The sequence below is a fragment of the Aquila chrysaetos genome, chromosome 2, assembly GCF_900496995.4.
Source record: "Aquila chrysaetos chrysaetos chromosome 2, bAquChr1.4, whole genome shotgun sequence".
Lineage (NCBI taxonomy): Eukaryota > Metazoa > Chordata > Aves > Accipitriformes > Accipitridae > Aquila > Aquila chrysaetos.
In genome coordinates, this window is record NC_044005.1 from 81,299,493 (window position 1) to 81,325,015 (window position 25,523).

General features: G+C 36.7%; 1 protein-coding gene across 2 annotated transcripts in view; it reads left to right on the top strand.

Moving 5' to 3' along the window:
• Positions 1 to 25,523, top strand: part of EYS (eyes shut homolog) — a 1,018,924-nt gene that overhangs the window by 828,797 nt on the left and 164,604 nt on the right. For both annotated transcript variants that reach the window (XM_030007184.2, XM_030007189.2), the window contains one exon: positions 20,358 to 20,522. In XM_030007184.2, coding sequence (XP_029863044.1) covers positions 20,358 to 20,522 — 165 coding nt within the window. The remainder of the gene's footprint in view (positions 1 to 20,357; positions 20,523 to 25,523) is intronic.

Below are 25,523 nucleotides of genomic sequence, written 5' to 3' on the forward strand. Positions count from 1 at the left end.
TCCCATAGCTTTTAGGTGTTTTGTCTTTTTTTAAGGCACTGTATGTTCTGAGGAGAAAGAAACCCTTAGCCTGGTTGGAATCATTGGGGATTCTTCTGCTTATATTCTTCACATAGTATAATTAAGCAGTTGGACTTTTTCTGTAAGATATTGTGGATACTAAAAGTGTTCAAATGGATTGTGGATACATGGATTCAAAAATCAACGTGTATAGATTCATGAGGTAAAGATTCATTAAAAGATATTAAATGCAAAGACAAAATGTTTGGCTCGTAAAGTCCTGGAGTTGCACATCGGTGGAGGCTGGAAGAGTATTTTTCAGAAGCATTACTACGTACTTGCCATGTTCCTATCCTCTTCTGTGGCATCCTCTCTTAGCCCCTATCATAAAGAGAATCCTGGGCGAGGCTGCAGTTGGACTACCTGTTCATATGACATCAGGATTTTACTTGTACAACAGCTCGGCTTGTATGCAAGTTTCATCTGTGTTACAGCTTGGCTATTTCTAGCAGCAAAAATGAATGGGATGGTTGTGAATTTCTCTTTGTGTGTGTATCTGCCAGATGCAAGTCCTAGCTGGGGGGGTCCGCACTTGAGAACAGACTCACCACCTTGACATTTCTGACCCCAGGTCTCTCATACCTGAAGATACGACATCTCAGATCCCTCCTTCATATTTCCCTGTTTGGAAATCTCCTTTCTGATGTTTCTCTTAGTAGAGCTTTAATCCATGACCTGCACCAGCTACTGCTCTGGTCCCTTCCCAGCCCCCCTAGGAAAGCAGGGTTGCTGGTCTAATTGAAGAGAAAAAATTATTAATTTACTTTGTTGATCCATCAGGACTTTTGGTTTTTGTCTCCTTGATTCGTAAACATAGGCAAAGAAGAAACACCGTGTTCTGGTTCCAGATACCTCCTTACACAAATGCGTGAATCTGATTAAAGACCAGGCAGTTCATTTTTACAGCAGTAGTATCAGTTCAGTTGTCACACTTTCTGTTCCATGGCAGACTTGTATGCCATAGTAGCACATATATTCATTTATTGCCAAAGAATAAAAAAGGACGTCACACAGTTCTTAATATAAATGAAAATTTCCCATTGATTAAGAAGCAAATATGTCAGCTTGTAAGACTTAGGTGGCTGGGGAAGGTATCAGTCTATGTTCATGTTGTTATTTTCTCTCTCTTGTTCCTCTTCTACACTGAAAAAATTTTAAACAAGTCTAACAAAGCCAACGTGGTAACTGAGCAAGACCACTACTGTGTGCTCTTAGTCATACCACCATGATTTACAAATTCATTTTGTGTTTGGATATAATTTTGAAAATGTTTTACTGTTGAAATAATGGCTTTATTTCACACAATTTGTTCTTTAAAATCAGTATGAAGCTTCTTCCAAAACAGTTGCTGCTCAGGAACAAAGGAACACACTATATAATGAGGTTTTAAACATCTATTGTTTATTTACATGCTGTGCATAGAAGAAAGAAAAACAACTTTTCATTCTGTTGGCCCAAGATACAAAAAGTTACTAAGTATATTTTTATGATAATTTATATTGTTAATAAGAGCTACCCACACTTTGTGGTAGCAGTCACTATCATACTTAGCTTTACAGACTCTTTATTTTGGCTTTATACTACTGTATCTGGCATCAATGAGCAATGTAGAAAAACAAACCAAATGGCAAATTTCAATTTTTAGAGGCATGCATTAAAATAGATGTGAATTTAAATCAGTCTAAACAAGACTGCTCAATGTCTGACTCTGCTAGACATTAGACGATAAAGGTAAAGAGCACTTTTCAGGATGACAGATCTTAGTTATTTTGGGTCTTATCATCCAAGTTATAAACTGGAAGTGGTATACTAATGACGTGGGGTTTTTCTATGTTTTTTAATTTGTGGGAGGTTGTTTGACTTGAGGAAAGTGTGTACAACTCTTTTTTTCAAATGAGAGGTTTTGTTCTTTTTTTGTTTTAAAAATCTAGAAGTAACGGCTGACAGTCCAAAGCTAATTAAAGTGATTTAGTAGATAAATTAGATTAAATCTGTCTTGGATCATTTACCTGCAGTTCATCCATTGTGATACTTTTTAGTAGGTTTGTTACCAAATGAATGTAGTAAAAACCCAGAAAAGCAATTACATTTTCCAATCTGAAATCCATCAGCACTGAGACTGTTAGGAAAAAAATATCTGAGGTGTGACTCGGGGTAAAATATGTTTCAAAGAGGAAAAATCAGACAGCACTAAAATGCAGAATGTACCTTTGTTAATAATTAGATACCACAACCTAAAAGGGCAGTTGTTCCTTGTCCTGGGACATGTTCTTGTGAACATATTTTATCTCCCTTTCAGTGTGTTTCAAGATTGTGTTTCTTCCAGAAGAATAATCAGCACTGCTACTGCTCTAAACTGCATCGGAGCTATGCTGAATGATAGTTCATTTCAGCCTTGTTTTTTCCTCCCATATTCATCTTTCATCTATGATTTGAAAAAGAAGTAATTTCCTAGATGACTGTTTATAGCCAAGCAGATATTAGTAAGGCAGAGTGGGAACATGTATTTAAAAGTAGCAGTAAATGTGATTTCAGTATTGTTTTATTCACTACTTCCCTGTTTTCCTTATCATGTACTAGAGAACCACACCATGTGGCGTTAGTGGCAGAGCTCTGACATTGCTGTTTACAATTGCAGTTGCTCCTCAGACTGCATATATATACTGGGATAAATGTATAGAAATGTATAGAAAAAGAGTACTACAGCAGTGCAAGTAGTTCTCAGAGTGAAACTTCACTCAGCCCTGCCAGTGACTTTATTTAAAGTTTCCCATCCTAAAGTGCCATGTCATATCAAGAAGGAATTGTTAGTAACTGTGTTTTGTTACATCAGAGCCGGTCTTGGGAGAGGCTCCACGCTACACAGTTCAGGCCCACAGTCTCTGGAGGCAGAGAGTTAAAAGGGGTACTTGAGCTGCCTTTGTGAACCAAAACCTGGGGGTAGGAAATCCGTGGTGCCACCTCTACCTATGCTTCCTGGGTTGCGCCAGTGATGCAGTTAAAATGGTGGGATGTATTTTGTTTTTGCAGTGACTCTTGGAGATATTATTTAGCTCCTTCTATTTTCTCCTTTTCTATCGCCTGTATTGCATTTGACCAAGCGTGTCATTTTGAGATGACCTTTCAGAGTTTGCTGGAAGAAAAGAACGGTTGGTATACAAACAGGCCTGTCAAAGAAGGAGTGATACCTCCTTTTTTCTAATAATTCTAGCAATTATTGTTCTGAATTCTCTTCAGACATTTCAGGTCTTTTTTTGGAAATTCTTGCCGTTGCTAATCAATGAGGATCCTACTGTGTTTATTTTGAAAGTTCTGTGTTTAGTCTTAGGGCTCCAGGCAAATGTATACTTCCCAGCTATTATTTCCAGTATCCAAGGCTGAGCAAGGAGCTTTGCCGGCTTTTCAGAGCTATTAATAGTCGATTTCTAAAAATGACAGCAAACTGCATTACAATGCTTTCTAGATGGCCTGGGAGTATTTCTAGAACAGTGCGGTGGTTTAACCCCAGCCGGCAGCTCAGCCCCACCCAGCCGCTCGCTCGCTCCCTCCCTCCCAGTGGGATGGGGAAGGGAATCGGAAGGGAAAAAACAAGAAACACTGTTTTCATCACGAGTCCAAAACGTAGCACCGTACAGCTACTGTGAAAAAAATTACTTCTATCCCAGCCAAAACCAGTACAGTCATGCCATTGAAATTTACTGTGGAACATCACAGGTTTAAAACTGAAAGAATAACCTTATAAACAGCAACAACAACAAAAGTACTGAACTTCATGAAGTAGCTCTTGAAATTATACTTAACATGGCAAAAGACTGGCACATTGAACAATTAATGCTATTCTAGATTATTGGTTAATTTTAGCTATATAAAAGCAAATTTAAGCTTTTTGTGTTTTGATAGTATCCTCCAATATGTTACGTAATAGCATTAAGTTAGTGTGGAATGGTAGATGATCTGTTATTTAGTATTTATCAGCTATAGATCAGTGATAAATGGAACAAAGGAGAAAACAGCAATCCATAAAAGTTGGCTTATTTTGCTATCAGTACCTCAGACTGTAGGTTTATTTTGCTACATGCCAGTAATATTCTATTACAAAGTTAGGCTCGGAAGTATTTGAGTTTTGAACCTGTTCTGCAAATTAACTGCTGTTGCAGCATAGACATGGGTTGTTTTGAGGAAAACAAATGCTGCCCAGCTCTGTTGGATATAGTAAGTGCTTAGTGAGCAACTCTAAGGTCAAAAATAGAAATACACCAGCTGAAAAGCTGGAAGTGCTTTTAGCTTTCCATTGGTGAGGGCAGCAGACTTTCTAGCTCAGATAGTTTGGGATCTCTGAAATCAGTAATCCTGATTATCCTTGCCTCATGCATTCCTGTCTGCCTTAGGACAGTTTTGATTTTAGCAGCTGCTCACTGAAAGACTGTTAAAGCTAAATCTAAAATCAATATGAGACGTGAGGTGAAGTATTAATCTCTAAATCTTGGAGTTGATGAGAATATATGTTCTGGCATCATGATGGATGGAGGGAAGAGAAGATGATCAGAAATGCTTACATTTAAAAGGAAGGCGTTACTTAATTCATTTTTTTCTTATTCTGATACTGAATCAAATTGAAGCTTTAATAGTTTCACAAAAAGTAATGAATAGTTAGTATTTGTCTCTCAGGTGTGTTCACCTCTCCAGTCTGAGAAATGGCTTGTATCTTAGCTCACTGTATTAAATCTTACTGATTTCCCAGCTTCATGTGTAACAGTGAAGTAATATTCCAATGGAATATATAGGTGGATTTATTTCAGCTTTAAAGAAATAAATATCTGACATAATAATGGGGTTTGTTTACCAAGTTGTCCACGATTTTATTAAAAAGGGGAAAAACGGCCTAACTGTCACAGCAACATCAGCAGCTTCATTTTGAAACAACCTTTCAGAGTTTGCTGGGAGAAAAGAACAACTGATACACAAACATTGAACCTCTAATTGAGAAGTAATAAATGGCATAAAATTATTATTTGTGGCTGCCAAGGAAGATGCATGGATTGGTAGACATGCAAATGTCAAGCACACTATAAGGTTGCTTGTCCTGAGACTTTGTGTTCTTGTGTGCCACAGTATCTTGTTTGATCCAAATCAGAAAGGGAGAGAAAAGAACACTTTTACTGAGTCCAGGCTCTGTAGTTTTCAACAGCTTTAAGCAGATAATTGCTCCACTCACCTGTAACCAGAAATTAATTCTCCAAGTCCTGGAATTGATGTGGATTCTTGATACGGTATCCTGATACAGATCTGTTCTTCTGAACTGCAGTTCCATAGGGTCACATGAAGTGAAGAGTAAGTTTGTACAACACGATTTGTACTTCTAACATAGCCACTTGGCTGTGATCTAAGCACTCAAGTGAAACAATTTTCTTCTTTCTGTTGTTTGGTTTTTGTTGGGGTTTTTTTTTCCTATTCAGACTTGAGAGATGGATTCCATCTGCCTTTTATACCCCTGAGTGAAAAATACTTCTCTTCTGGGCTGGGTTTTCTCCCCCATATCTTCATCATTTTTCTTTCTCTGGATTGCATCTACAAAATGCTTCTGGACTCAAAACTCCTTGCAGTGATTATAATGTCATTTTTCTTATGTTATTTGCTACTAAATTTTAAGATTGTCTTTGAAGATGTCCCATAGGACACAAATGCATTAGGTTGATAAAACCTCCCTGGATATCCTTCAGAAAGATTTCCTAGTGAAATAATTGATAAGTAGGAGTTGCTAAAACATTTCTGTCTAAATATGGAAAGTAAATTAATATATTGTATACAAATTCATATGGTTCCGTTCTGTCAGTTCTGTCTTTACTGCAATTTACCAGATGGGTTTATGCCTGTATTTCCTGTCTAAACTTTTGGCCTGAAAACTTCCCTTTTAAGACAAATATGAAAAAAAGGTAGACTGTTTCAGATCTCTTCTCCTGGTTGGTGGAAGCAGCATATAAACCAGTGTGCAGTGTCACAAAGTAATAAATAATGCCGGATAACATAAATGACTACAAGCAAAAAAGTTAGTGTTTGCACAGTGTGGTTCACCAATAGTTTTTAAGCTTTGCTTGGGAAGTGGGTTCTGTAGCTGTGAAAAAAAATCAGGAATTTGATTTTTTTCTTTTAATTTGGAACATTAAAAAGAAAATGTGATGGTTACTGGAACCTAGTATTTTGAGATTACTGCCATTACAAACTCAACGTGGCTTTTCCAAACTTGAGCCAGCTGGTTCTTCCGTCTCGCAGAAATTCATCAGTCTCCAGACCCAGTACTCTGTAATCTGGAAACCCTTGGATGATCTGAGGGGTGTCCTGAAGTGTAGGATTTCCTTCCCCAGAGCTGGAGAACAGGCCATCTGAAGATTTCTAGATCCTAAGTGAGGAAGTGGGAGCTCTGACCTAGCTGACAGCACAGATTCCCAGTGCTTCCAGTTCTGTGTTGGGTTTCTGGCAAAACTGAGATTGACAGCCCAGTATAGGTCACTTTTTAGGACAGGTGTTGAAGGATGAAAGCCCAAGAAGTCCGACTTGGGACATACTGTATTTTTACAAAATCATGTTTTATTTGTAATTATTGTTATTTCTCCTTTTTTTCGGTAGTTCAGTTGTCCTTCTAGCTGGGAGCACAACTCCTTCTGGTAGTGTAAATCAGTACTTAAGTGTCTGCTCCCTAAAACATGCTTCTCTTCTATGAATTTAGCTGTGATCTTTTACATACAAGAAAGTGTGCACATTATGATGTGCTTTTTTCTCAGACTGTCCACAGACATTTGTACTAATGTGAGGAGGAGTATTTTGGCAACACGGTGGAAAGGGGTATCTATATTTCAAATGTATCCATTTCTCACATACCCTCCCCATTTACTTTGGCCTTACTTCCAAAATATGTATAATTTCCTAAATTGTACAAAAGAAGAATTGCTTCCCTCCCATCTTGTTCATCGCTGACTTCAAGGGAAACTGTCCTGATTTTACATTACATTAAAGTCTTAAATGGAGCAGTTTAGATGCACTGTCTGTGCCACAAATAATTTTTTGTAATTACTACTCAGCTGTTAAACAGGTCCTATAATGGAAAACTGCTAGAATTATCACTTTCCCCCCCTAAGAATATGGTGAAAGTCATCCCACTACATGAGAAAATCATTGACATCAATGAAAGAAGTAGACAATTTGAAAATCTGTGAGAGAATGGAACACACTATTTAAAAGTAGATAATCAATTGAAAATAAGATACCATGACATTAATTCCCTAGCTCAACAATTACTAAAACTAAATTATCAAAAATTGCTAAAATTAAATTTACTTCTTTTTAAGATAGATTGATACCATTAATGAGATGTAGCCTGCATGTGATAAGGAATATTTTTAAAATTCAGTGGTTTTTTTCCATTACACTTGTTTGGACTTTTGTCCCTCAAAACACAATAAAAATAAAGAACAAAAATTTTTTAAACACTTCAACAGCACAATGCAGGAGACCTGGGTGTGGTTTCTAATATAGAGCTTTTTGTCTTTTCTCTACATCCTCTGGGCACGGTGCTTAAAAGCTGTGCAGTGCAGTGAGTCCTATAGCACTGGAAAAACTGGCATGATCTTCAGATAAATTCTACTTGCTTGACTGTAGCAGCAACAAGTCTTGAGATGAAAAGAAGAGCAGTTTATTATAGATGTAAAAGTGAGCGGGAATCAACTTAATTTTGAAAGCATTTAAATGAAACTTTTCTGTTAAATATATCATTTATATTTCACTATTTGTTGATGCCCTAAACCAGCTTTGGATTTTTTTGCTTTGCTTTGTACAGTGCAGTCTCCAAGGAGACCTACCTCAGTGTGCGGGTAGACGGAATAGGTGCTCATAGTGTGAGAACAGGCTGGAGCTCGGTGGCTTACAAATTGTGAGTCCCTTTTGCTTCCACAGTAGCGTCCTGCTTTCGTCTTTAGAACAGACTAGCTTCCAGTAGCCCAAGTGCAGTTACCTTCTGAACTGAGGAAAAAAAAAAGCATACTGAAACATTAATATTTTAGGGGCTTGTTGTCCTGGTACACTGAGAAACTCTCTAACATTGACATGTTTTGTGCTTTTATTGCCATATAACCTTCACACCTCTTCTAATTTGTGTTTCTTGCATCAGAGAGCATCAAACAGTGTTTTAGTAGTTCCTGTGGTTTTTTTCATAATCAAGCTAGGTATACTTGAGATCTGTTGCTGCTTACACACCCTGCTTTAGAAACTCTCTTTTGCATTGTGTTGAGGTACAAGGATTACTTTAGTCCATGACAAATGTTGCTGTATTTGTTTTGTTGCCTGGAAGAGAAGATTATTTTCCTCCTGGGATCCTTTGTAGAAATATCCATGTGTACAAGAAAGTGTTTCTTAAATGTTGGCAAACACTGGAAAATAATTTCTCGTTTGCTTTCCAGCATTTGTGTCATTTCACTTACTGTGTTTTCCAGACTGTATTCTGGTAGTGTAGCTTGGCCGCCTGGTCTTGAATTATTATCAAGCAGAAGTTTTGGTTACCTTGAAACTAATGTGTTTGAATTCTGCAGTAAAGCTAGGGAGAAAAGGAAAATTTTTTCTCCACGTACTTTTCTGTTGGATAAAATTATCTCTGTTCTTTCATTGACCACCTTGCTATTCATTTAACTATGTATATTTACAAACTAATGCTGTAAATCAAATCAACAACCTGTTTGAGGATACCTACTTATGCCAATACAAAGGGGCTTACAGTAGTGCTAAAATCTATTTCTGTACAGTTAAACAAAAGGGAAATTATGGTAGGTGACGTGTAATGCTTCACTGAAATCAATAGGCACGTGGTATTTTGCAGTAACTGGAAAACTGTACCAGAAATGGTTCTGAAATAAGAGCTTTTAGTCTGGAGTAACCACCTGGCAGGTTCCCAAGTAAGGCACAACCTAGAGTTGAAATACTGTTTTCCTTTTCTTTCAGAAAGAACACCCCAAAACATGAAGGGAATCTTTGTCTAAAGTCATTCTGCATAGAACATAAAACACTAAATTAGAACAAAGTAACTCTGTGTGTAGATGAAAGTCAGATCTGCACTGCAAAGAAGGTAAAACAAAAAGGGTTGAAATCGGATCTGTTCAAGAAGGGTGGCTTCCTAGGTTTGTTGAAACTCTCATAGACCTTTTTGTTACCTTTGGGACTCAGTTTAGGCAGGCCTTTTGGGGCAGGCGGAATGGAGGGTGAGGAGAGACGGGGTTGGGAATGTCTGTGTTTGCAGCCATGCTGCAGGCTTCTCCGGTCTCCAAACGGAGCTTGCTCAGCTGTGCCTTGGGGAAGCTCTTTCTTCCTTCTCAGAAGGGATTTACGCTGACCCAAAATGCAGCAGTTATTTCACCTACACCCACAGTAGGGATTTGGTGCATCACTGTAACATCAAATCAGTGGAAAAAAGCAAGCAGATGAGCTGAAAGCTCTAATACTGAACATCCAGCTCATCTGGCACTTCTACCAGTTGTTTTGGGAGAGAGATGGTACTACAGTTAAAGCCAAGATAGCCAAAGCCAATAAAAGTACTCATTTCTTTCTAAGGTAATGTCAGACAATTTTGCTTTTACATCTTGGCTAAATAAGGCTGCTAAAAAAAATAAAGAATTGTGCAAGAGATTATGCATTTCTGAGTTTTCAGTTGGCCTCCTCATTAGTTTAATCCAGATAAGTTTGCTTACTTGATTGTAAAATTCTTTTGCAACTTCATGTGACTGAACTGGTTGTGTGCCTACAACGCTGAGCCCAATTAAACTACTTTGAAATTGCTGCTGTTGGGGTTAAGGGAACCTGCACATTTGCAAATGTACCTGCTTCCTGCAAATGTTGCTGTCTTGTAATTGCCAAAATAACAACCAAAGTTGCTGCAGTTCAGATTTATTATTATTGTTGTTGTTGTTATTATTAAATATTAACACAGTAAATATTATCTTAAAAATCGATTGGAAAATACTTGTCTAAGACCGTTCAGCGTTAGATACAGTCTAGTGCAAATGTTTAAACTGATCATTATATGTAAGTGGTATTTCTAATTTGGTACTTCCTAACTAATATAACAGCGGCAAATGTTAGAAATGAGGGAAAGAAATAGGTAACATGTCTATAGAGATACTTCTCCATTTTATATTTTTGCATTCTTTTATCAGAAAATTCAGGCTAAAAATAAATAAATTACGTTAGCAAAACTGTGGGGAAGCAGAAAATTACTCTGTTTTGTGAATCCTCAAAGGAAAGGGTAAATACATTGAAATGTCTTTTTTTCTAATTCGTGCTCTGATGCTAACTGAAGATTAATCTCCCTTAATTTGTTAATAATTTTAGCCCTTAAATATTCTTCTTGGCCTGTTATTTGTTGATTTTTTTGTTTTTTTTTTCACGAAACCCTAGAGTTAGCTACATGATTCCCAAAAGAAGCCATGGCAAGGTGTTAATATAATTGGGAGATGTAGAAGAAATTGCTTTCATATTCCTATTTTGTGGCTGTCATTGTTCCTCTTAAAACTTTACATTTTGAGAGAGCAGAAATTACCAATGTTTATGTTCACATTGTTTCTAACCTTGCTCATTCTCACCTGCAGACATTGTCACTGGCTCATCTCAGGCTCCTATCATACACAGCAAAACAGTCATTTTTCAGAATAGATCATAACTCTACGATTTGAATCCAAAGGCCTTGAAACATCCCCCACCCCAACACCAAGCTTCAGGGACAACTCCAAGATGCCAGCTTAAACAAATTAAAACATTGCAACCAATCCACTGGCTCACTGTAATTAAGATGTAGAATCAAGTAAATATATTCATTCCAGGCTTATGAAGTAGAAAAGTTTACACTCCCAGGTTCGAAAGTTAGAAGAACTTCTTGATGAACTTGCTGTTTGTGGTTTTAGTATCCTTTTGTCAAAATACAGCAATTATTTTTATAATTCTATTGCAGTTTAGTGGATTTTATTGCCGGCCTCCTAATTAGTTTTGTAAATGGGAGCCTAAGTTATGAAATTTCCTTTGAAATCCAATCTTCCACTGAATACCACATTTTACTTTTGCTGCATCGTTACTTGTATCATTTTCTTACCTTTTTATTAGTATGATGTTGCTCTTAAGTCTTGGTTTGTTTAGGTTTTTTCTGGTTTTTGTGTTCCAGTAGCTTATTAACCATTTGTTTTGTGGGACAATATTCAGTCCATTTATTTGCATCTGCATGACTGTTTCATATTCTTTTTATTTTTAACTATGACATATATATATATATAAATAAAAATACATACACACACACACACTACTTCCCCCTCACCCCCCAAAAAAGCACCAAAAATACCCCAAACCCACTGCATTTTCTGACAAGAAAATTTAACCAGCTTTCTGGAGAAACACTGAATTGACCACAAATTATTGTGTATCAAAATAGAAGGGCATAAAAACCTTTATAATATATTCCTATAAATATGGTTTAGAGATCTTGCAAAGTCCTAGGAAGCAGACCGAAATTAATTTCAAAACAGTAATCTAAAAAGGTCAATCAATATTTTCTACATTAAAAGCATTGGTAGGGGGATGTCAGTTGATCATTAGTTGATTAACCAGTTGACATCCTACCAAATTAATTTCTCCATTTTATGCAATATTTGTTAAAAGATTAGATCATTCATAAATAGCTCAAATGAACTTCAGTAGTGTATTGCCAAAACTTTAGCAGGAAGATAAAGAAACTTCTTTGTTCTTGGAGGAACTTCCTGTTACAGGGAAGGTACTGATAGCCAGAAAATGAGAAATTTCAGGAACTACCTTTGCACCCTAAACCTATGAAAACAAGCTCAGATTAGAATTCAGATTAGATTTACACAATTCTGTAAATTATGCATCTATATGTCTAAATTATCAAAATCTCATCAGAATCTCCTAGGAAAGTAATAAAAATTTGGTGCATACACAATGTAGCAATACATAAAGTGTGTTATTTATATGAGCACATTAAATTTAGTGTTCTTAAAACTACAGCGTGCATTTCACATATAATATTGATCATCTATTATCTGGTGCCAACCATATGACAAATTAGTCTGCAGTGTTATCCAGATGGAAGATTCCTCTTCAACTGACTGAATATGGCACACACTGAAAAAGTCTTAGTATTTGTCCAAATTAAACTTTTATAGCCAATTACTCATCAAGTATTTCTCTGATCCTTTGGGATAGGAATGTTAGTTTATGTGTTCAAGCACCATTGCAGAGAATAAAATTAAACTTAGCTGGCAGAAATAAAATTAAAGTGACAGAAAATACATTGATACCTCATAAAGCAAAAAGATGGCCTTAAAATTTTTATAAACATAAGAATTGCAAATATACAAATAAAATATGTACATGTTTAGCTGAGACTCACTAAAACAACAGAAAATGAAGCTGTTGGGTTGCATTCATTTGTGTAACCAAACAGTTCTCATTACAGTAAGATATGATCTGGAGTACATCAGCATGTTATGAAAAGTCTGAGTTTCCAAACGTATTCCGACAGCTGCCTTTTTCCCCAAAAAACCAATACTTTATTTCATTCACTCCTTTTACCAGTTCATTAGACTTGAATCAAAAATGTGAAAGCTAGTGTTCAAATAGACCTTCTGTGATACTTTTCAGAACAAATATATTAATGAGTGAACTTCAGAAGATTTTTACAAGTCCTTGCTTCATTAAAATTTGCCATAATATGTGTCACAGTGACCTTAAAAGCAACCAGCTTTTCAACATCAAATGTAGTAGTGCATTATGACAACTCCAGTGTAAATTATGGTTTGATATTCAAAGTCTACCTTAGAGTTTTTCCTATAATTGGGAGAAATTGAAAAATATAAACGAAGATATAAAGGACCTTCATTTCCCTCCTAGATAGGGCTTTTTTAAAAAATAGAGAAAACTCTAGTGTTTTTGCAGGAAGATCATATTTCCTGTCAAATATGTTGAGCTTGAAGAAAATATTAGATAATAGCTTCCCAATTTCCTCTATGTCAAATTCAGGAAAAGAGTTAAGCACTTATGCATCATTTTGAATGCAGGTGGTAAAATACATCTGATTAGGGACTAGTATCAATTAGGAACATTCTTTTCGCTTCAAAATCCAATGCACTTAGGAGCAAAATAATAAATTTTGGAGATGAAACTAGTCTAACAGAAAAAGATAAATGACTGGGTTGTTCTCAAAACTACTAAAAACAGGTAGTAAGAGGCTAATTTTGTTTGTGGATTTGGACTAACAATAACTAGATTGTTTGGAATTTTTTCAACACCCAACTTCTTGACTATTTTGTATACCTTCTGTTGAGGTACTACTGTCATACCTGTTTTCACAAAACCTTGAACTTGGTATGAATGAATAATTTTCCTTTTTCCTGTCTCATGTCAGTCTGTTCCACTTACACATCTGATCTTGCTTTACATGTCTATGTAATATCCATAAAAAGTAACAGAATTTAGTAATTCTACAGCATCTCTCAGCTGGACAGTTTAGCATGCTTCATGGCCATTAACTGAATAAGCTTCATCTTAGTCTGTGAGACAGGTCATTTTATTCCTTTTACAGATGCACAGGAGTTGGCTGGAAATATTGAATTCTCATCTGTTGTAAACTGATGCAGTTATGAATTTGCTGATGTACAGCAACTGAGGGTCTAGGCAAAAAAAAGTGATTCTTTCCTCCTAAAATGTGAGGTCGGAAGACGAATAATGAGGGCTACAAACCAGGAATATGAAAATAATTTCTTCTTCTTGTGGCTCCCTGTTACCCAAAGCAAATGAACATCAAACTGCTTTACTATGATTTTGTTTTATCAGACATGCAGCTATCTCATCAACTTCTCAGTATTGAGGGAATGCTAAAACTATCAACATATCAAATATTTTTCCTGAAATGAAACTAATAACATAATTACATTGGGTTGATCTACTTATTACACTGCAGCTGCCAAAAGAGGAAAGTAACTTGATCTCTGGGCCCTAGGTAATGACAATTGCTATATGTTTCAGATAACTATGGAATCATTAATTTCCTTTATGTTAAATGGTGTGCGTGTTTCTTATCTTCCGTCATGCAATTTCAGCAGTGATATGGAAAGCAGAACAATTCACATAAAAATTACTGGCTGTATCAGGCCAGGAGGTCATCTAGCTCAATCTCTGAGCAAAACTAGTCACAAACACTTTGAAAGGGATATAAAAAACAGAGCAACTGTGATTTTTCCCAAAGTACATTAATTCAGCTTGCACCAGTCAGTGAGATTAGGATTTCCTGAGCTGTCGTTCCACTGTACTGGTGGACTGGTTTTCCTGTATTTTTCTTATTTTTTCATAGGGTGTTTTTTTTTTTTTAAATACTTTTGACCCACATAATGTCTTGTGGCAATAAATTACCCAAACCAAATATGTGTTCTGTGAAAAGTTATTAATAATTTCCTTTTGTTTTTCAAGCCTGTGACTTCACAGTATCATTGAGCACCCTTAGGTTTTGTGTTACAAGACACGGGGTGGCCATTTCTTATTCACATTTTCCTCTGCATATTTTACCCATGTTGAATAGGCCTGATCTGTTTCTTACTCTGGAAGCCATACCATCCTTTTGATCATCCCTGCTTCTGTTCTGTGTTTCATTGTACCTTTGCAGAGGCATATTACCAGGCTGCTTGGCAAATTGAGAAGAGACTTTTAGTGGCATCATTTGCTTTATTTTCCCAGAAATTTTTAAACTCTCTTCATCTAATACTGCTCCACTTGTATGGCAGTTTCCTTCAATGAAAACGAAATGATGTTCTGCTCTTAAGGATTGCTTATTTGACCCATTGTCTCTCAGTGCTGCCTCTGAGTCTTCACAATTAAATATACTGTCTTTCTGCCATTCGAAGCCCCTAGCAATTTGCAAAGTAAGAAATTAAGTCAGTGATCTGAATTCAGATCTCCCAGTTGACAGCAGAGAGCATTATAAACGAGGCACCAGGCTGGCCTGATAAAGAAAAACTTGTGCATTTTATTCCATAAGGATTGCTTGCCTCGTAATGTAGGAGCTCAGTTAAAGCAAGCAGAAGGCTTTTGTGCATTGAAACAAATGAATGAAAGCAGCAAGGGCGAGATTTATTTTGTTTCATATTTTATTGCCTGGAAACAGCTGAACTCACCTAATCAATTATTTCATAGATTTCTAAAGTTACAGTCATTGAGGAAATGGTTATTGTATTTCTGTACTATTGTAGGTGTGTGTGATGCTTTATGAAATACCCAAGTCAGATTTTGTACGTACCAGACATAATCCCTAGGAATTTTCTGAATCATATTTATTTCACTTTGATTTTCTTTCCACCATGAACATGAGATAAAAGAATGCATTACTCTCAGGTTGTTAAATTTGGTTCCCTGGGATACTTTGTGAGCATGAGATGGATAGAGCAAGTCACATATTCATCAGTCCCTTGATATTGCTGCTAAACTGACTTTTTGCCTACTGGGAACACTTCCGTTCTTGGTAATATGGAAAAGGTTTGCTGCGCTGGTTGGCAAAGTTGTTATCATCTGTGCTTCTACTATATTCTTTGAGTGATGGAAAAGAAGAACAAGCACAGAATCTGTCCATAAGTTTCAGATCTCTGTCATAGGATTTTTACCACTGTAATTGAAAAATAGAAATAGGAAATTCAGAGTTTAAGCCCGTGACTAACTGTTCTGATACCCTGTTCAGTTCACACATCTAACATTTCAACTCGGACCTCCTGTATTAACTTGTTTTTGCTTAAAGAAAATCCTCCAGCAGGCCATTTGGTTCTGATGCACAGACATCAAGAGACAATTGTTCATCTAACTTCAGATATTGATGGTATAAATGTCTACCACTAAGGTAGTGACCCTCAAGTCTTTTAATAGCAAGTGGAGAGAAATGGGTGGGTTCAGGTCATGATTCATCTGGCCTTTTTAGACATTTATTATAAGGTGAGGAGAATGACATCCTAGGATTACCCATTTCTCTTCATTATTAAAGAGCACCAAGGACTTTCAATGCAGTTATCTACCCTGTAGATTGTAGACAGCTTGGTCAGATATTTAGTCGGATCTCTCCTACCAGAAGATGAATGCATTGGTTCCCTTTCTAGGGTTTGGTGGTGGTGTGGGTTTTTTGGTTGTTTGGGGTTTTTTTTGTGATATTCATCCTTACTTTTAAAAGTGTTACTTATTTATCATTTGAATTTTTTTGGTGATGGCTGGTGCAGTTGATGGGTCTTGCTATCTTCAAGATTAAAAGGTCTATTTTTAATAGAATTCAGTAGAATTTAATTGAATTCAGTACTAAGCCAAACTTGTCACAAAAAGCAAACAATGCAAATGGAAAATTAGAGATAGGAGTGGAAACAGACTGATTCCAATTTACTAGCAGTGGGAAACTGTATTCTTCCCCTTACTGCTGTTTATTTTCTAAGTCAAATAAGATCATAATACAATCATGTTAAAGTTTTCTTGACATTTTCTTATTATACTGTGTGTAACGAAAATTGTAGTCAATAATATCCCAGATAACCTATTTATTTCAGTAGCAAATTTGAGCCTTCAGTTAAACCATTAAAGTATAATTCTTAGCAATATAGAATCATGGAATCATAGAGTGGTTTGGGTTGGAAGGGACCTTTAAAGGTCATCTAGTCTGACCCCCCTGCTATGAACAGGGACATCTTCAACCAGATCGGCTTGCTCAGAGCCCCGTCCAATCAGTAAAAAATTTTTGAGGACACCCTGGCAATGTATGTATATGTATTTATTTATAAATTACATGTATGTACTACTTCAGTTCTAGTATTTTTCGTCCACCCCCGTGAATTGTCTTGCTTACCTCCTGGGGTGCCTGCGCTCCACTCGGGAGACCACTGCCCCAGTGGAACAGTCCCGGGGGGTCACGGACGGAGCCGACAGTGTTAGCGGCCCCAGGAGAGAATGACGTCACCATCTCCTCTGTCAGCCTGTGTGGTGAAATAAATGAAGTACAGAATTACTGACTGCCAGCAACCATCCTCAAATATGAAGATATGCAAATGTTACTTGAAAACAGCGTAAAATATTCTCACACTGCGGTGGAGTCTTATATGCACGTTGTAGATGGCATTGCTAGTATTTCTGTTATTAGCTTATTGTAATTCAGCATATGCCCTCTTTGGCTCTGATTCATGGAACCTAGCAGTGTGCAGCCGTGCTCAGTGCTGCATGGGGCTTTAATACCTGCTAATGCAGAGTTTAGTAGGAGGGAAGTAGAAAAAGAGATTGCAGATAAGCAGCTTTGCCTGTAGTATTCTACCTGTGTATTTCATCACAAACCTAAAGATTTTAGATTCTTAATACACAGACTCAATCAACTACGTCAAGGAGCAACAACTGATTTTTCAGAACGATGGTTCTATCTTAGTATAGGTTCTGCTTCTAGATACATGCATTTTCTACTTTGTTTTTTTCCTAAACATTACTTTTTATTCCAAGTTTTTTCACTTGGAACTCAAAGTATTGGTTTCAAGGCTACTATTTTGTTAATTTTTAGAAAGAGTTACAGTAACCATCTCTGTGTACTATGTATGCATGCTAAACAGATGTCTTTTCACTGTCTGCCATTACCAATTATATGTACAAATTGAAAGCATTAACATCTTTGAGACACTTAATGATTTCTCATGGTCCATAGAAAGTAATCTTTTTCAGAATCCCATGTCGGGGAATTTTGTATTACTGTTTAACATAGCCATGTGGAATGGATCTACAGTTAATCTGTATAATATAGCAACTTGACAAGATTTTCACTTAGAATGATGGTATTTCTTTTGTTTATGAATTTCTTGCAATTTTGATAATATTCCACTATCAGAGATCTCCTAACAGTCGTATCTTTATGAAATCTCTCAAAGGTTAGTACTAAGTTCTTCCAAAAATACTATGAGTGTCATTAGGTTGATCTTGATAAGCTTTAGGAAGAGTAACGCTGTGTGAGGCTGCAGTTTGCTGCAAACAACTGTTTCCATTGCATCAAACTATTCCCTGTTATCAAAGTGTTGGCTGCTATTACTGAATTAATTTCAAATGCTGGGTCTGCAGTTGTATGTATGAATTTTGTTAAGGATAAAACACCAGGTGTGAAAAATGATTCAGAAGTGACTATCCCAGCTAAAGGACTGATGAGGTTATCTGTCCTTTAAAGATTGCCTGGGCATCCCATGCTCCCTTCCCCTTCTCTCTCTCCTCCCTCTCCCCTTCAGCTAGCTGAAAGAAACTTCACAAAATATTATTGTTAATGTAGAAACTAAACTGTGGACAGTTAATGTCAGCATTGAGTAGTTTCTGAAAACTGCCTAATAAAGGACTTCTTAATAGCTTTAGCTGCAAGATGTACCACTATATTGTGAGTACTGTACGACACTGAGGTTTCTGAAGGCACTGCATTTGAAGAATAAGAATTAGTGTTGTCTGCACAGAGCATCTCTGTGAAAGATCACAGAATCACCAAATTGTTGAGGTTGGAAGGGACCTTTTGAGATCAGCTAAGTCCAACCACCTGCTCAAGCAGAGCACGCTCACCTATAGCAGGTTTCTCACAACCGTGTCCAGTCAGGTTTTGAAAATCTCCAAGGATTGAGACTCGACAAACCTCTCTGGGTAACCTCTAGCAGTGTTTGACCACCCTCACAGTGAAAAAGTGTTTTCCTGTGTTCAGGTGAAATTTCCTGGGTTTTGACTTGTGCCCATTGCCTGTCGGGGGGCACTGCTGGGAAAAGTTTGGCTCCCTCTTCTCCATCCCCTCCAGTCGGGTATTTATAGACATTGGTAAGATCCACCCGAGCCTGCTCTCCTCCAGTCTCAGGAGTCCCGGCTCTCTCAGCATTTCCTCGGATGAAAGAGGCTCCAGTCCCTTAATCATGTTTGTGGCCCTGCACTGGACTAGCTAGATCTGCTAGTACTGTTTCCCTTGAAAGTATGAATTTTAATTAGACAAATGGCATTCTCATTGTGTAGGTCTGCTTCTGACTTTTTATTATTTGCAATGCCTTTGACCTTTACCTCACCCTACAAGGGAATTTCTTCATCCCATAGTTTTTTCGCTTTCTCCAGCAATCCTGATTTTTCCAGACCCACCATTTAGAAATACAGCTACTTCTTGCTTTCCATCCTGCCTTTCTTTTGCTGTCAGCTTGTGGGGTTTTTTTAATGAATGCCCTTCAACACATGCTTGTTTGTTAACAGGGGCTTAATTTTGTTCTTTCTTCTTAAGTCCAATAAAAATGGCAGAGAATAAACTATGGGCAGATTTCACAAGCAAATAAAAAATAAAGTGAATAAAAATTTTGAAGAATAATATCCACATACTAGTCATGCCTATGTGTAATCATCAGTCACAAATCCATTGTATACTTTTAGTTCATTAAATTAAAAATTTCTTTACAAATGTATTACCCAAATTCAGACTGCTTTTCTTGTTGCTCATTCCTTATTCATATTGCTGGTGATGAATTTGGACAATCTTCAAGGAGCTTTGCTTAACTAGGATGCTTAAGGCATCAGGAAAACATTCTGCCTAACCTCAATTAGTTTTACTCTATTTTTTCTTGCTTCAGTGGTATTATTATCACAGCTACAGGGGAAAAAAACCCAAAAACATAATGGCAGAGGTAATTAATGCAATAAATGTTGCAAATCTTAAGCCTTCATAGCTAAAAATCTTCTCTTGCGATTATTTATTTTCAAGACAGGAGTAGTGTAATGGAAAAATGTATATACTGCCCAATGGCATCATCATCATAATTTCAAACCATTTCAAAAAACAATTTCAAAAGCATTTCAGTATCCTCAAAATGAAGAAAACCTGTGTTTCTTATCTACAACTATAAAGCAAAAGTACTTCACAGGGATGTCGTAGGACAAAAGTTCTGCATGGACACATCTGTAGAGATGAAAATTTGTGACAATGTTTTGAACTTTATTGCATCTTGTAGCAGTAGTCCCTCCTATAATGGTCTTTTCTCTTCTGGCAATATGCAGATGCTAGAACATTTTCATTTTCTGCATATTTAACTTGAATGTTTGAAATTAAATAAATTTATATGGATGCTCTGCGAATAATACAGTTGATTACACTATTCACAGGTATTCAGAAGAATGGATATTTTTAAATGTGCTTTGCTGATTATATTGTATTTTATTATTTATTTTGTAATAAATTAATAAAATTAGCTTTTGGTTATTCATTTCAGACACAGCACTTTTTTTCCCATCCTTCACTGGAAATTCTTATTTGGAGCTACCTTCTGTGACATCTGTATCTGAGACCAGGACTGCATCTGGGCAGGAAACAAGCAATCTGACGACTCTGTACTTGACAGTGAAAACAACTGCTCTAAATGGCACAATTCTTTACAGTGAGTACCAATGATACTTGAAGCTAAGTATCAGTTTAGCTCCTTCAGGTCCTTATTAACTTTAGTGTACATCAGCTGGCATTTCCTATTCAGCAGCAAAATGAGTCATTAAAATGCAGTAGAAGCCTTTTGGTATTCTAATGCATGATGCATTATAAAATTTGAACCATCGTTCTTTGTGTTCCTCTGGAAAGTTCTTTAATTTATGACTCATTGAGCAAAACATAACTTACAACTGAAAATGCTGCTTCCTGACAAGAAAGAACATAGTAAGCATATGACTCCAATAACAAGTGTTACAGCTCTAAAATACAAATGTTGAAGAAGTTTTGAACAATTTATTACAGAGAAACAGCTTCTCCATAGTTGGGTTGAGACTCACTTTTTATTATAATTGTGATCTTTGTTCCAAAGATTTTTTTGATTTGCAGAAGTATCTTAAGTTCTGCAGATTTGCCATATTTCAGAGTATTTACTGTGATTTCACACTTCAGATGATTCTTTTGTGGTCCCTGGAGAGTATACTTGCAGACTTGGACATATGCTTGTTAATACTACATAAAAATGTCACTTCTTGCCTGCATATTTCATTCCTCAGTATATGGCATGAACTTCTGAGACAGTATGCTTTTCACTAGTCAGCAAGAAAAATAAGCTTCTCTGCCAGTTGAATATTTTGTTATATATTTCAGCTTGTAATTTCTATCCAAATGGAAAGCCTGGAAAGCGAGGTGATTTCTTCCTGAACCCAGGAAGAGCTAGAAAAATGTTTGTGCAGTCTATGTGATAGATTTACTTCACAAAGACAAAAGCATTAGGAGCGTTCTCAGTTCACTGCAGCTTCTTAGAGTTTGTCTACACAAAGGAATGTCGTTGATTTAATATAAATTGTTTTGATTACTTCCAGATTATTATAAAAATAACAAAAGTTAATATATGTGAATGTACCTGCACTATGTAGATATTTATAAGCCAGGGTTAAAAGGAGTATAAGCTTCATGGCATTATTTAATTATGCCTTTTATTATTATCTGTATAACACTTTCTTTAGATGTAAAACATTGTAGCCCCAAATTGAACATTTATGTTTACTGCATTTCAAAATGCTGTCTCAATTTCTTGTATGTTATAGTTGGGCTGTTGCTGCAGCTGCTTAAGCTACATGGCTGCAGAATTTGCTAATAATCATGGATAAGTTGTGATGCGGCAGTTCTTTATGTTGAAGAGTTTTATACTTGTTAGTTATTTCAATTTCAAGAGGAGTTATTTGTCCTTCAGTAAGAATTCAAGGAAGGTCACTGGAAGTACTTTGAATGTATTTGGCATTTAATGATTTTGTTTGCCTCATCACTGCAAAGTTGTTGGCTTTCAGCCAAAGTTAAAGTAAAGCTTGCTATCTAGCCATAAGCCCTGAGTAAGCATGTCTGTTAAAAAAAAAAAAAAAAGAAAGAAAGAAAAAAATCCAACATGAAAGTTTCTCTGCTATTCTCAGGAGGAAGTGGTCTTTTCTGAAAACCTGGATAAGTATACTGTACTACAACCAGAGCCAAATTTGTTTCTGTCACTACTTGTTGGAAAAGGCTTTCATCTGAAAGTAGCAAATTTACAAAGCTGAGGAGGGACGGTGATGGAGTAGCTTTGAAACAGAATTTGCAATGCAGGATGCTGTTTGCCTAGTTTACAACTCAACTATTTTACATATAGAGAAATGGCTTATCTTTGTAAACATCAACTGTGCAGAATTTCTAACTGAAAATCAAATTCCAACTCTTTCACTATCTATGCTTTCCCATAATTACAAATAAATATAAGATACTTGCTTCTCCATTGCATTTTATACAGAAATTACACAAAGATGAACATTATATTCTCTCCTTTTGTTTCCATCCAGCTACACAAGGCAGTTACAACCTAAGCTTTAGTTAGTAGCAGGAGTTCCACGCTTTTGTTCACAATCATTTAAAATGAAACTGCATTGAAAAGCATATTAAACCTGGGTATTTTTTAGATGTCTTTGCCTTTTGTCTTTATGTTTCTGCAATTGTCAGGTGAGAGCTAGCCTGTACTTGGAATTAATGGGCTCCTTAGTGTAGTGTTGAGAATCAGAAATGAGTGTTACCTTGAGCTTTCACACTATGATATAAATCTGTGTGGACTGCGGAATTTCTTCTTTGCTGCTTGTAAATTTTCAAATTGTTTTGGGAAACCTAGAAATTGTCACATTTTATATGTTTGCTTCTGAGAACTGGTATGATAAGGCAGGTAATCTGCACATACTTCATATGTTTTGCAAGTGTGGCTGAGTACTTTGGGTAGACAGTGCTCTAAGTATTTTAGGCAACGTGGGATGAAGCATGCAGACTGCCTCAGGATTATGTACTGAGAGTTTAGGTGCAGCTGAAATGATGCTGTGAAAGGAAGAGAGGATGTGGATGCCGCCTTTGTGTACCGAGGGAGAGCACCACAGCGGGCATAATCGATAGCTGTATTATGCTCCTTAATTTCATTCTCTGTATCCCAGTGAATCTGCTTCTACCATTGTTTTTATCAAAGAAAATGTACTGATTTAACAAAAATATAGTTCCTTTATGCCTAATTCAGTTACATGCATTCAAATAATGGATAATTCTAGGGACATTTTGATGTTGCTCTGTATTTAAACAGTGCAAAATAAACCCCACCAAATTAGGTGGAGGGACTGCCAATTTAAAATGCTCAAAATCATACCAAATACATTCAGGATGCTGCTGCCTCAAAATAAATTCTGTAGTCTTTCTCAGACTATGTCCTTATAATTGAAACAGTTTCTGCTTTTGAATATCAGGGAAAATATTAATGTTCCTAAATTGCATTTAATCAGAGAGAAGTTACTTTCATGTGTACAAGTACCCAAAATCTTTCAGTACCAGAAGTAGAAACCAATGCTTTTTATTTCTACCAGACACAAAATTTAAAAGCTCGTAGTCTGCTGTGAAACTTAGAGCCAATCACACATTGCAGAAAATCTCAAAAGGAATACTGAGAATGAGAAAAAAAATATTTTTAAACTGCTAACCAAAGTGATTCTGTGGCTTTTCAGTCTTCTAGCTCTGCAGGAGTGGCAGGTGTGCATTTGGGGCAAAAGTCTTTTATTTAAAAGTAAAGAAAAATAATATCAGGAAAAAGAGTAGAACTTAGAGAATTTTGTTGCACAAGGGTGTGTTTCATAAATCCAACCTAGTACCACTATTTAACCAGTTTAATATTATCATACCGAAAGCACTCATTGTTTTTTTAGAGGGAAAAGTAACACATTATGTACACTTCATAATTTATCTCTCTTTCTTTGTCACTACAATGAAGGCTCCAAGGAAATTCTGAGGAAGTGGCAGCAGTTGGAAGCCTTCAGTTCCTGCTTACCACACTTGCATAAGTCCTCCCACAGAATTCAGTGGAAGTTCCTCTTTTGAATTAGATTATTTTTTAAAATGAAAGTGGGTTTGATGTTATAATTTCATTTGCTTGGTGAACCACAGAATTTTAAGTATTCTAGGAGAAAAAACTTTGAAGCTGTGTCAGAAGGGTTTGCATGGAATGCTCCCACCATAGTTATTCTGGAAGGGTTTTTTTTTTTCTGTATGCCAATCTTAGTTTTACCTTCTTTATACAGTTCCAGAGCATGTAAATTGTGTTTAGCCTATGTAATTTTTTTTCCTAGCCTTTATTCAATTTATTGTTCTTTTTTTCCATTCTAAACTTCTCCACTAACATATGTTACTTTGAAAAATTTTTTATGACTCTGTATGGAAATGTAATTTCATATCACTGGTGGATGGAATGATTTTTCCTGGCCTGTATCAGAAACAGCGTGGCCAGCAGGAGCAGGGCAGGGATCGTCCCCCTGTACTGGGCACTGGTGAGGCCGCACCTCGAGTGCCGTGTTCAGTTTTGGGCCCCTCGCGACAGGAAAGACACGGAGGTGCTGGAGCGTGTCCAGAGAAGGGCAACGAAGCTGGTGAGGGGCCTGGAGCACAAGTCTTGTGAGGAGCGGCTGAGGGAACTGGGGTGGTTTAGTCTGGAGAGAAGGAGGCTGAGGGGAGACCTGATCGCTCACTACAACTGCCTGAAAGGGGGTTGTAGCCAGGTGGGGGTCAGTCTCTTCTGCCAGGTGGCTGGAGATAGGACGAGAGGAAATGGCCTCAAGTTGCACCAGGGGAGGTTTAGGTTGGATATTAGGAAAAATTTCTTCACCGAAAGGGCTGTCAGGCATTGGAACAGGCTGCCCAGGGAAGTGGTTGAGTCACCGTCCCTGGGGGTATTTAAAAAGCACGTAGACAAGGCACTTCAGGACATGGTTTAGTGGGCATGGTTGATGGTTGGACTTGATGATCTTAAAGGTCTTTTCCAACCTAAATGATTCTATGATTCTATGATTTTCACAAGTTTTCATCAGGTGGTAAAAATGTTTTGTTATCCTTTTATTAGAAATTATATAAATAGTAGATGTACAGCAGAAGTAGAAGCAAGGGCTTCCTAGCAGGCCCATTATCTCCTGGGTTCTGGTGAGTGCAAGGATTAAGATTTTGATCTTAAGATTTTGTGATGGATGCTTTAAAATCAAGTTTTCAAACTTTATGTTCCATTTTGCTAGAACTTAACGGCTAAGAAACTGTTGACATTCCCAAGAATATTTCAGCTCCAATACTTAAGTTAAAAATTGGAAGGTACATTTTCCTAATATACAGAAATTATATATTTAAATTTGTCATTTTTATATTAGCAATGACGCCATTTTCACTAATTTTCCCACATACCTTTGCAAAGATACTCACTTTTCAGACCAGAAAATACCTACACAGGTGTATAAATTTGATTCTCTGATGTGAGTAGAACAATTACCTGTGTAGCTAAAGACTTCAAAAAAAATTCCAAAGAGAAAACTTATTTATGTCTTAACTTCTTTTTACTGGCCTCCCAAATATTTATACTTACTGTGTATGCTTGTCTTGTTTCTTGAACTCC